General features: G+C 35.4%; 1 protein-coding gene across 1 annotated transcript; it reads right to left on the bottom strand.

Annotated features, from left to right (window-relative positions):
* Positions 1 to 1047: 1047 nt before the first annotated feature.
* LOC129307972 (AAA-ATPase At5g57480-like) lies at positions 1048 to 3461 on the bottom strand. The gene has a single exon (XM_054948926.1). The coding sequence runs from the start codon at positions 3282 to 3284 to the stop codon at positions 1647 to 1649; it is 1638 nt and encodes a 545-aa protein (XP_054804901.1). The 5' UTR covers positions 3285 to 3461; the 3' UTR covers positions 1048 to 1646.
* Positions 3462 to 13689: the final 10228 nt, after the last annotated feature.

Here is a 13689-nt window from a genome sequence, read left to right on the forward strand (position 1 = left end):
TGTAAATAACATCAATGGAACGGAGAGCAAATTTGTCGTCGTCAGTAGATTGGCCGGTGAGAGGCCACAAGCTTGACAACGTGATAGTCTTTCCAACTCACTATCAAAATCAGCATCCATTTTCCTCATAATAACTTTCATGACTTTCTATAGCCTTTTGTTACTTCACAGCCTCTCCTTTTTGGCCTTTTACTTTTTTCCCCATTTTCCCCTCCCATTCCCTCCAATCCACCCTAGCACAGTATTTTTTTAAAAAAATCATCATTCAGACACCCAGTTTAGGGCCAATCCATCCAATCACACCCTCTCACGTACTAAATAATTCTCGCAGCTCCTTGTGCCCCCATTTCATGATCCTGTGTGATCAAGTCCTCTCCAGTTCTGCTTCATCCAAAAACTCCCCTTCCTTCCATTGCCCAAAATAGCACTCGTACTTATCCATGTAAACATATAATGTAAACAGAGATTAGTGATCCTTTCTGTATTTAGTACATCGTTTGTACTCATCAGGCTCAATATTTTATGCCTCTAGTGAATATTTTAGGTTTCCTTTATCCGGTACACATCCAGTTGTTATCCCTTCATCAAGCAACACAATAAGAAAAATGATAATTAAATCTCAAAAGAACGAATTAATGAAGGTCAAATCTTTTATTTTTTTCTACAAAATTGATTGCATACAATGAAAGTTATGTTTAAAATTTAGATGACTTAATTGCAATGGAGACTGAGAATCTGATTTTAAAATATTTTAATTGATATTAGCAACTCTTCTTTTCAAAAAAAAAAACAATTATTAGGAATCTAATTGTCACTGATTCACTCTTTTAAAACATAACTGTCTTTCTGACATTTTTCCAAAAGAATATATCATCATTCAAATTTAATATAAATATATTTATTTTAAAGAACAAAATATTTAAATAATCAAAATGATTGATACCATATCACTAATTTTAAACTACTTGCAAGCGGATAACACTGTTATTCTCAACTAGCAAAGAATGATTTCTCTGCAAGCACCAACCCCACCCAAGACACATTAAATTATCAGTGAACTATTAAGTGAACATTGCCAGTAAGAAACAGCCTTAAAAGGCAAGAACAGTACACCTTACATACAATTACAACAGATTTAAGGCGTGCCATCCAGGATGATGATGATGGTTGGTATATGCAGTAGCCTCAAAATATATAAAGATAGTCATCAAGAACTCACTTTCAATGCCAACAAGTTTTTAGTAAGTTTGGATTGAATCGAGTGTTGTGAGGTGATTCCCAACTAAAATTTGCTATATTCCCTAACAAAGTCCCATCAAGCTCCTACCCTACGCCAAAGCCATGTGCACCCCAGATGTTCACCAACATCCCAGCTGGCTTACCACCAATGTCAGGTTGTAAAGCCCCTCCAACTCAAAACATTTCTCGATTCCACAAATCATAATCTTACCTACTTACTGCTCATCAATTGAAGCTCAACTTTTTTTTTTTTAACCTTATCAAGTAATGCAGAAGTCATTCAAAACTCAAAAGAACACATAATGATACTGACGATGATTTGTGTGACATGTTTCATCTTTCTCAGGTTCCCTTCAAGGTTGTTTTCTTTTTTCTATTTTATATTGCCTCCCCACATTGGCTTACCATTAAAATCTTTCTGAAGAGCAAATGCGGAGTCTCTGTTTTTTTGCTGTTCCTGTATTCCAGTTTGGTGGATCCTTCATTTGATCTTCTCTTCTCTCCTCCTCCTCCTCCTCCTCTGCTTCTTCACCTTCCTTGCTGCAACTGTCCGCTATTTCTGACTCTTCTTTGGGACTCTCCAGAGCTCTTTTCTCTTGCTCTTCTTCTTCGTCTTCAACCCCACCGTTTGGTCTTCTCAGGACTCCATTTTTTTGGTTCCTCCCCGCCGTCAGTTTCAACGTCTCCAACAATTCCTTCGCTGCTTTTTCCTTGAACCGCCGGTTCTTAATCAGAACCTCGCTAATATCGGCCGGAGTCATCCGTGCCTTCTCGATCACTTGCTCTAATTCCTTCATAACAGACATGTCCAAATCACCTTCTTCACATCCCAGATAGTTCTTGAGAAGAATCTTGAGTGATGAGAAGGAACAGTAGCTCATGAAAATGTGCATATCCATTCTTCCACTTCGTAACAGAGCAGGGTCAAGCTTCTCAATGTGGTTCGTGGTGAACACGAAAATCCTCTCGCTCCCACAGCAAGACCATAACCCATCAGTGAAATTCAACAACCCAGAAAGTGTTATTGAATTCCCACCATCTTCACCGCAAGCAGAGCCACAAGCAGCACCTCGTATTTCAGTACCAGGATCATAGTAACTTCTCGAACTACTATTGCTGTTCTTCTTCCTGTTCGTCAAGTTGATTGAGCAATCAATGTCCTCGATCACGATAATGGATTTCGAGCTCGTCTTCATCAGAAGCTTCCTCAGCTCTGAGTTGTTATGAACCTCTGTTAATTCCAGGTCGTATATATCATACCCGAGGTAATTCGCCATTGCAGCGATCATGCTGGATTTTCCAGTTCCTGGAGGACCGTACAGAAGGTAACCTCTCTTCCAGGCCCGACCCGTGTTCTGGTAAAACGATTGACCATTAGCGAAATCTTGCAGATCTTCCATGATCTCCTTCTTCCTCTCCGGGTCCATCGCGAGAGTATCGAACGTGCTGGGATGCTTGAACGGCACCGATTCCCAAGGGTGGCCCCTAGAGTCCAAGGACCCACCTCTTGAATTTGTGTACAATAACCGTTCCTGATTCTTCCTCCTAATCTCATTCGCTTTCTCCATAATGTAATCCAAGTACGAATTCAGAATCAGAGATTTATGCTTCTTTTTGATTCGGAGCGTGAAGCCTCGCTTCTCGTCCGGAAGCGGCCGCCACGAGAAGGTCTGGGCCTGCCTCGGCGTAACGACGTGCTCCCACAGCACATTGACGCCGTTGAAGGTGTCGACGATGCTGTCATTGCTGGCGAGGCCAAAGGTGAAGCCGCTGGAGTTGAGAGCGCGGGTGAGGCTGAGGCGGTTTCCGGTTATGGAGACGGAGGAACTGAGGTAGAGCTGAACGGCGTTGTAGAGCTCGTTGGTATTGACGCCGTCGATTTCCGTAATATCGAAGTAACAGTAGGAGGAGAACCAGTTAAAGATCCGGTTGAAGAACTTGACGGTGGCAAACCGGAGCTCCGGCGGAAACACCGTCTGAAGAAGAGTCTGACAGAAAGCAAACACACCCAGAAGCGACGCAAAAGAGGTCCAGAACTCTCTCATATCCGCTCAAATTCTCCGCCTTTCTTCCCTCCCAATGAATCCAAAGAGACCCAGAGAAGAAAGATCAGAGTGTGAAAAATACTACAACACAACCAACACGTCCCTCCTCTATTTATAGACACAAGAGGATTTGAAGAAGCATGTAATAACCCGGGGGAGAGAAATGGTGAGAATAAAGGTCTTGGAAATCCAGGGTCGCACTTCGGAGAGATTTATCAAAAATCAAGAATTTTTAATTAATTAAGAAACATAATAAATGGACCACCCAATTATTTTTCCTTGTGTCTTGACAAAACAATTGGGGCTTTAATCAGAGAGCATTGATTATCCTATTTGATTGATATGAGAGAATTTTTTTTTTTTAAAAAAAGTACTGGATGGGGTCTACTGCTAGTGGAGTGGGGTCTACACAGAGAGAGATGAGATTTGCATAATTATGGAAAGAAGAGAGGGATTGGGCAAATGGCTATGTATCAGAAAACGAACCCATTTCATTTGGAACTGAATAAATATGAAGGAAGAGAAAGAGATCGCAAGCAAACCAGTTGAGGGGATTTCGTTTACAGCTGGTGGCAGTGGCAGACCTGCAACTGCAAATGAGCTACCTTACAAGTTTTTTTTTTTTTAAGAAAAAAACTACGTATCTGATGCTGATGGAGATGTATCAGCTATGCATGTGAGTTTTTGCAGGTATTTTTATTATTAATTAATCGAAAATTAAAATGCAGGAAAAGACAATGCAATTTTTTTTTGGCCAAAAAAAGACAATGCAATATTGCATTGCAATGAAGCTTGAAACCTACAGGTAAGCTACATACATAGAACCGTAGAAGGGTATCATTTTGGTTCAGTGGCTCAGGAGAAGAAGGGAAAACCAACGGATCTAGATCATTAGGACAAATAATGAAGTATAGCTTATAATGGTATGGGATCAGATTCCTTCTGAGTATAAATTTCAAATGAGTAAAATGTTTGAAGTAATTTTCTTCTCAGTAATGGTATTAGATTATTAGGTTCCTTCTCACTTTCTCTGTGTATATAAGTCAAGAGTTAATTGCAATTTCAAATACGGATGACAATTGGACTGGTGGAGCGAGGAGGGTTGGTCTTTTTTTTTTTTTTTTTTTTGCCTTTTAAGGGTTTGTTTGTATTTATCTCGTTATTTTGTACTTCATTTTAATTTGTACTCTAACCCGTTCTGTCTTGTCTTCTCTTCAAAATACAGAAAGAAAGCTATGTATTTATAAGAAAATCTCCTTAAAATTAATCTAAGTAGTAGATTTCAATGTATTAATTATAAATAATTTGAGAAAAAATCCATGAATTTTATAAAATGTTTTTGTAAAAAAAAGGAGACTAAATTTATATTCTATAAAACAAAATAAGATCGGAAAAATATTAAAAAAGAAATTTTATAAATATTGATGAATATCAACTTTAGAGAATTTACTCCCATGAATATTATAATGGAATTAGAAGAACGAATTCTTTTAATAAAATAATTCAATATTTTCCTTTGAATTTTATTGCTTATTTTCAACTTACAATCTTGTTAACAAATTTATTGATTTTTTTTTTATGTGGAGGAATTTAGAATTCAAAAACATACTTCGAGTGGCGGTAAAAGTTCCCTTCCATCACGTGCGGGAATCAGATTACAGTCACGAATATGGATGTAGTTTCGCTGCTCTTTTTGAAAGAGAAAAAGGGAGAGGAAACAGCAAGGTGGTTATTTATTTATTTATTTATTTAAATAGAACATGAATCAAAGCATAAAAAAATACTGGGCTTTTTGAATTGGTTCAGAGTGAAAGCCATGGGCTATGCTAGGGGGATTTGGCTGTTTTGAAAAAATAATTATCTCTCAGTTGAATATGTGTGCTCTAATACTCAGATGTTTCATCTCTAGTTTTTTCTAGCTCACTTGTGTTTATGGGGAGACTAATTATTTGTTAGGTAAAAGTCTTTGGAACAATCCTGAACTACTGGGAAACAGTATCATGGGTCTTTGGTTGGTAGTAGGTGATTTCAATGCTTATTTATCAACTGAAGACAAAGTTGGGGGTGCTGCTCCTGATGTGTTATCTGTTAAACAATTCAATGACAAGGTATCTAAATTAGGTCTCTTGGAAGTGGTTACTGTGGGAGATCGGTTCACTTGAGATAATAACTTTGTGAAGGAAAGGCTTGATTGGGTTTTCTCTAATTGCGAGTGGGCTACCTCTTTTCCCCATTTTAAGGCTTATCATTTGACTAGATTTGGATTGAATCATAGAGTTGTTCTCATAAGAGATTCAAATCAACAGGGTGTTCATCAAAGACAGTCTCTGTTCAAATGTCAAGCAGCTTGGTTCCTTAAGGAAGGCTTTTGGGATGTGGTTAGATGATGTTGGCAAGAAGAAAGTTGGTGTGATAAGATCAAAAAAATTTAAATCTACTGCAACTCACTGGAACAAATCTAGAGTAGGTAATATTCCTAAAAAAAAAGAATCAGTTGCTAAGAAGAATTGAAGGTATTGATCGAGCTATAAGCGGGAGAGATTTCTAATACCTCAAGCAGTTGGAAGTAGAGCTTTGGAAAGATTATAATAAAGTCCTGGCCCAAGGAGAGTTACTATCATATCAAAAATCTAGATACAAATGGCTTGAGGAGGGATAGGAACAATAGATTTTTTCATGCTACTACCAAAATTAAATAAAGAAGGAATAGGATTGAAGCTCTCAAGGATGATCAAGGTAGCTAGGTTTTTGATAAGGAGGAGCTGAAACAATTGGCTTTAAAGTATTATCATGACCTCTTTAATTCAAAACCAAGAATGCAAGCCCTAACACTATCTATGTCTTCTTTTCCAAGTTTGGTAAGTGAGGATATTGCATTTCTATCTAGGGAGATCTCTGATGAAGACATCAAACAAGCAGTTTTTGAGATGGGTGGATTCAAAGAACCAAGACCATATGGAATTCAAGCTATTTTTTACCAACAATATTGGGAAGTATTAGGAAGTTCAATTTGTTCTCTTGTGAAAAATATTTTTCTTCACCCAGAGAAAGTAGAAGGGATTAACAATACTCATATCGTTCTCATAACTAAGATAGAGAGACTTGAGACTATGAAAGATTTTAGACCTATCTTTCTTTGTAATGTGAGTTATAAAATTGTATCCAACATTATTGCCAATAGAATTAAGCCTATTATGGACAAGATTGTTGACTAGCATTAGAGTAGTTTCATTACGGGATGGCAAAGTGGTGATAATGTCATTATAGCACAAGAAGTGATTAATTCCATGATGAGAAAGACTGCGGAAAAGGGCTTCATTGTAGTTAAAAGTGGACTTAGAGAAAGCTTATGATAGGCTTTAATGGTCCTTCATCAGAGATTGTTTAGAAGAGGTAGGTTTTGGTGACAAGATGTGTAGTGTAATGATGGCTTATATTAGTACCCCTTCAGCTAAAGTTTTATGGAATGGAGAGACTTCCAGAAGCTTTAGGCCTTCTCGTCGTCTGAGACAAGGGGATCCTATCTCCCCTTACATCTTCACGATTTGCCTAGAAAAGTTGAGTCATATCATTGCTAATGAAATTTCAAGAGGGAAATGGAAGCCTATCCAATTAGCAAAGGATGGGCCACTCCTTTCACACTTATTCTTTATTGATGATTTGGTTCTTTTTAGTGAAGCTTCTTGTAAACAAATGGAAGCTATAAATAGGTGTGTTTCTAAATTCTGCAAAGCCTTTAGCCAAAAAATGAATAAAGAGAAGACTAGATTTTTTGTCTCTGCTAATGTCCATATTAACAGAACTCTTAAGCTCAGTAGGGATCTGGATGTTAGTTTGACGAGTAATCTGGGTAAGTATTTAGGCACTCCACTTATCCATAGATGAGTTACTAATAGTTTATTTTTGCTCATCTTGACGAAAGCTAGAAAATATATGTCAGGGTGGAAGGGGAAGTTTCTTATTATGGTAGGGAGGATAACCTTGATTAAGTCAGTAATTACAACCATGATTAAGTCAGTAATTTCATCTTTGCCAAGCTATTACATGCAAACTATTCTTCTTCTTATCGGCATCTTGAATGAGTTGGAGAAAGTGAGTTGAGAGTTTTTGTGGGGTAAACAAGATAGTTCAAAGAAAGTGCATCTTTTAGCTTGGGATGTCCTTCAGAAGCACAAAGAAAATGGAGGTTTGGGAATTCAAAACTTGAAACATCAAAATCTAATTAGGAAACTTTATTGGGGTTTAATTAGGAACCCTAAGGCCTTATGGGTGCAAGTGTTAAAATCTAATTATCGATGTAGTGAAGGAGGTACCTTGAAGATTAAGAAGAGGGTGGGTGACTCTATCACATGGAGGTATACAAAATCTAAAATTCTTTCCAATTAGGGGTGGGTAAGAAGATCTTTTCAAGTAATCAAATCTCTTTTTGGTTTGATAGATGGACCCTAATAGATTGCCTCTTATTGACTTTGTGGAACATGGGAAAGAATTTATTGATTACATTGAGAAAGTGAGTGACTATGTTCTTCCTTCTAAAGATTGGGATGTTTATAAAATGTATCCCTACCTACCTAGACTTGTTGTGGACTATATTACTAGCATATGCACTCTGTGTAAGGAGAGCAAAGAGGACAAACACTTTTGGATCCATTCACCTGATGGAAACTTTTCTATAAAATCTGGTTATTCTTTTCTTCTTGCAGGTCAGACAGATAATTGTGAACCCATATGGCAACAAGTTTGGAGATGGAACATCCCAGAGAAGATGAAGAACCTTTTCTAACAGCTTATACACAACAGAGTCCATACAACAACCCTTCAGATCCATAAAGGACTTGCTATTTTAGGCCTTTGCCTTTTCGGATATGAGGAAGTGGAAGATACTATGTATTTATTTTATGACTATAAGCATGCTAAAAATTGGTGGTTTGAGTTTATATGCCCTGATTTTAGTCAAAAGTTTTTTACTTTAAATAGATGCAACTTGCTTGATTGGAACATGCAGGAGAAAGTGGGTTTATCTAGTACTTATTGTGTGCCTTGGCATTATGTTTTTGTGAATATATGTTAGACTATTTGGAGGAATAGATGTAGAGTTCTCTTTCAGGAATTTGATAGTGAGGTTATTGAAGAGCCCTACTCTCTTTTATTTAAGGTAGCTAATAATCACAAGTTGTTAAGCAAGATTTCTGTGTTGCATAATTTAAAATCGGGTTTAAATAGATATCCCTTGCATGAGAATACAATATTGCTAGAGACTGATGGCTCTACCTTAGCTGATAGTCGTAGCTCTTGTGGAGGCATCGTGAGAGATACAAGTAGAGATTGGATTCAACGTTTTAATTATAAGATGGAAAGTGTTCTAGCTACCATTGCTGAAATCTATGGTATTTTTAAGGGACTTGAGTTTTATTAGAAGAAGAGTTTTAGGATCGTGGAGGTCTTTTGTGATAGTGTACATGCCATCTCGCTTATCACAAAGGAAAATCATAGTTTCCACCATTTCATGGATATCATTGAGTCAACAAAGAGATTATTGTGTAGGAATTAGAGCATTAACCTCAACTTTATTTACCGTGAGGAGAACAAGATGGCCAACTATTTGGCAAAATTAGCTCATAGTATTCCTTGTGATTTTATACTTTTTGACCAACCACCTATTTTTTAGGTTTTGAGTCGTTGCCATTTTCTTTTTGGTAGTTTTTTAGTTAGTTTCATTTATGTTTTTTTTTGTTAGTGTCTTGTACCCTTTGTTTGTTCTTTTTTTGAATGAAGGTTCCTATGCATATTCAAAAAAAAAAGCATAAAAAAATGCAAGCAACCTAACCTAAAGTTAGAAAACATAACCTATCATCCTCTATCGCCTTAAGACAATAAACCGGGGGATGATCAAAGAAACTCCACCCTAGACTAGAGGTAACATTAGTCGTTAAAAAATGTGCACAAAAAGTTGCCTCTCTATACATGAGATTAATCATAACTTCGCAATTCTAAAGCAGCATCTATCGAGCTTTATCAATAATATCTTTGTATGGGTGTGACTCAGTCAGTATAGTAGATTTGATTGAGAGCTTTTGTACAATTAATAAATACTTGAACCTTATGGAAACCTTTAGTCTAACATAGTTGTAATCTATATATGATTCCTTGAAGTTCAGTAATGGCAATAGGAAAGGAACTAATACAGGTATTAAAACCTATAACCCAATTAGCAGAATTATCTCATATTACCACTCTACACTTTACTATCCCATCTTTGATAGATCTATCAATATCTAGGCGAACTTCACTTGGTTTTGGTCTGGACTACTTCTCCAAAGAAACTATATTCGCTCTTCCTAACTTGTTTAAGGTATGAAGTAAGCTGAGATTTGCTTTAGCTTTATAAAGTGTTGCTAGACCAAATCCTAGAACTTTTGTATCCTCAATAGAAAACGCGAGCTTACAACGCTCACACTAGATATCTTAACATATATCATCAAAAAGCACGTTCCACAGTACCTGCTTGGTAAAAACATTCCCTGCTTCTTTCTTCGGATTCCAATCTATCTATTTAGTAGCGTTCAACAACTTGAATTGGTTCTAAAATTTTAGCTTGACAAGCATTTTTTATCTAGAAATTGCATGTGGGCAATCTCTCAAAAGATAGAGAGCATCATTTTTTTCAATACATCCTAGCAAGCATTGGTCTGATGGAATCAAATCCGGTCTAAACCTCAACTCTGAAGTGTGTAGCCTGTTGTTAGCCATCAACCATAAAAGGACTTTGATTTTCTCAGGACCCTACCACCTCTAAATTTTTATCCAAATTGCACCCAAAGTAGTCTATGTACTTGTAAAAAGGAAATTATGCACAGAATGGATATTAAAATTGCCATCATTAGATGGTTTCCACATAATAATGTCCTCTTCTCTCTCAACTATTGAGATAGGAATACAAGCACTTTGTTGGATAATATGACTAGGCAAAGAGGTCATTCGATTCACATCCCACCTTCTATCAAGAGTGACATAATCGACAACAGACTCATTTTTATTGAAAGCAACATGAGTCACAAACTTCGAGAGTGGCTCACCACAAGGAGCCTAATTATCCTTCCAAAACTTTGTACTCGATCCATTCTTGATTCTCTTCCCTATTCCTTTTCTAAAGGTCTCCTAACACTTGCAAATACTTCTCCAAGTCAATGAAGCATTATTTCTTTGTCGTACCATAGGGTAAGAGTTATCTTCACACTTATATTTAGATTTAAGCACCTTAACCCATAATCTTCATTTTGGAGTAGCTTTTAACAAAGCCCAAAAATGAAGGCTTTGTTCTGTTTCCGTAAGTCCTTGACTCCTAATCTATCATTCTTTTTCTCCTTCAAAATACCATCCCAAGAGATGAGGTGGATCTTCTGTTTCTTATCCTTTAATCGCCAAAGAAAGCCCCTACACAATTTCTCCAACTAACTAATCAACTTCTTCGTTAGTAGCATAGTTTGCATGTAATAAGAAGGCATGGCAGAGATAACAAATTTAATAAGCACAGCACGCTCAACTATATTTAAGAACCCTTTTTTCCAGCTTGATAATCTAGCTCTCGTCTTCTTAAGAATAGGTGAAAAGAGTGCTAATAAAACACTCTCCTATAGATTAATGAGACCTCATGGCATCTTTCTAGATCTGTAATTAAACCAACTAGGAGTTTTTGACTAAGATCTAGAGTTATGTAAAAATGCACATTTCTAGAACAGCACATCTTTGTTTTTCTTTTGTTCATCTTTTGTTTACTCAAGAAGGTGGTTATTTTTCAATGAACCTTTTTCTTCTTCTCAATCTCTAATAAGCATGTGGTACGATAGTTTTTAGTTAACAATTTTTGAGACTAAACAAAATTTTCCCCCTCATAAAATGCTTTGATCATCAACCCATTAGCATTTTAATTAAATGCATAATTAACCCAATTCTAAATCAATTATAAAGTTGGGTTTGGATATATGATCCAATTCATCACAGGCGAACCATATTTTGATAAAATGAAATAACAAGTTAAGTTTTATGCATCATGGTGGCAGGTTAAGGGAGAGTGAAAATTAAGTATTGATCAATTTAGAGATGTGGTTAAATCAATAATTTTGTTTGAAAATAAAATAAAATTTTAATTTTATCCTTGTTTAAATAAAAAATTTCAAATGTACATTGAGTTTAAATATGGATGATGTTAGAAAAAACGTAAATAATACCCTACCAAGTTTCTTATATTAAGGGCCAAACAGTTCATCTAAAAAACATTAATTATTTTCTAAAATCAAAACTTCTAAAAACTACTCCCTCTTATTCTATTTATAAGGCATATAGTGGAAAAAAAATTATTTTATTTATAAATCACATTATGAAATTTTTATTATAAATTTTTCTTTTTATCCTGTATTAAATGCTAGAAAGAGAAAATATGTTATTGAAGTATGTATATTTAATAAAAATAAAGTTAAGACTTTGTTAAATTTTGAGATAGAATTAATTAATTTTATTTTTTTTTAATCTTGATAAAATATGTTGAGAATAATTTATAAATATAATAAAAAAAAAGTATCTCATGTTAGACAATGGGAGGAAAATGGAGTAGTAAGCTAGCCAGCAGCAATAGCAAAAAAGTCTCTCACACACATCGCACATTGATGCACACATATCAACAATTAATACATGTATTGCTTCCAAGTGAGAGTAGTAATAGTCGACGAACAATTGCTCCGCATCACCGCATGAGCAACCAAAAGAGTTAATAGAGTGAAAGCTGGATTCAATGAGTCGGACCATTTTTTGCAGTAAAAAAACAAATGTCGGGAGGAGATAAATAGGGGGGAGCAGTGCAGTAATAGAGGAAAGTGTAGGGAGTGAGGAAGACTGGGGAGTGGAGTTTCGTGGGATGCTACCGGCCTACCGCAGATTTGGCGGCCGGGAGGGACGAGACACGTGTCAAATAATGAATTCTTAGAAGGTGGGGGACCTTAATCACGTACTAAATCCTCCACGTTTGCCAACAGAAAGAATCAGAGTGAAATTCAGAAATATCAAACCAGGGAGGGCAGATCACACGACGATACGGGACTGGGATGGTTCTATCTCGTATGGTTGTATCCCGTTTCAAAAAGTGAACATTCGGGAGGACTGGGACAATCTCGTCTCATGCCTTGTTCTTACAAAAAAATCAAGATTAAAATTTTATCTTATGCTTTGTTTTATCTTAAAAGTCATTTTATCTTGTCTAGTTAGAAATTGAGATAGAACTGAAATGTTTCACAGTTCTGATAAATCAAATAATATTAAAAAAAAATTCAATAATAACATTTATTAAAATTTTAAATTATATAATTTATTATGTTTAAAATTAAAATAATACAAGTATATAAATCACAACAATTTAAAATTAATTATTAAATTACATTAATCACAACTACACATTATGATAGCAATTATAAGTGATTTCTAGATTATAAGAATAGTAATAACAGACAAGTCAAGTACAATATCAAATCACTATTATTCTATTTTAATTGAGATGTGCTAAGTTAATTAAAACAAGAAATACGATGTAAATAAAAGTTATTAAATATATAGATATAAAAATAAAATGTATTAATATAGTTAATATATTTAAAAAAATATAGTCCTGTTTACTCTACGTTATTAAAATTACCAATGTAAAAAATTTTAGTTTTATATAAAAATTACAAGTATTAAAATTATAATTGATATCTCGATAAGATAGACAAAATATGAAAAAGATAATGAGGTCTTTTAAAATGATAATAAGGTCCCATGAAAATGATGTGATAATTCTTTTTAAAAAATTTTGAAAGTTTTGTGACATTAATGTCTTCTATAAAATGATTATATTGACCTAATTTTTGATAAAAGGATCAAAGCATCACAGCCCTTCAAGTGTTCAAATGTGCTAGGCATGCTAGTGGAGTGTGTTCGCAAAAAAGCATGTTGTGATCAAATGATTAAAAAGGTTTTTAAAGTTTTTTATCACAATTTTTTTATAAAGTCAGGCAACTTGTGAGAGCAATAGTGGCGGGTACGCTGCAAGTGAGCACAAAAGCTTGTTGGAATCACCTAGTGAATTAACTACAATGGGGTGTTTTGTAAGGATTGAGAAATAGACAAGTTTAAGAAACTAGCTCAAGGGAAGAATTACATAGAGTAGGGGTTGAAGATGATGCAGAGTCAAGGTTTGGATAATTTGCTAGACAAGTATTAGATAGATTTAGCATAGTGTCAAGGGGCTCTAGTTATACACTCATTGTCTATTCACATCAAATGGCAACGATGCACCTCCATTTGAATTTGGCACTTGGCATCAATAAAAGCTTATTATTGTCTGTACTTCTAACCACTTGAAGGTGCTTATTGTGTG

This window comes from Prosopis cineraria, unplaced genomic scaffold, assembly GCF_029017545.1.
Source record: "Prosopis cineraria cultivar Desert tree isolate PC_DT_omini unplaced genomic scaffold, ASM2901754v1 PC4, whole genome shotgun sequence".
Lineage (NCBI taxonomy): Eukaryota > Viridiplantae > Streptophyta > Magnoliopsida > Fabales > Fabaceae > Prosopis > Prosopis cineraria.

Excerpts from the sequence above, each read along its gene's own strand:
- LOC129307972 (XM_054948926.1), bottom strand. The coding sequence starts at position 3,284 with ATGAGAGAGTTCTGGACCTCTTTTGCGTCGCTTCTGGGTGTGTTTGCT.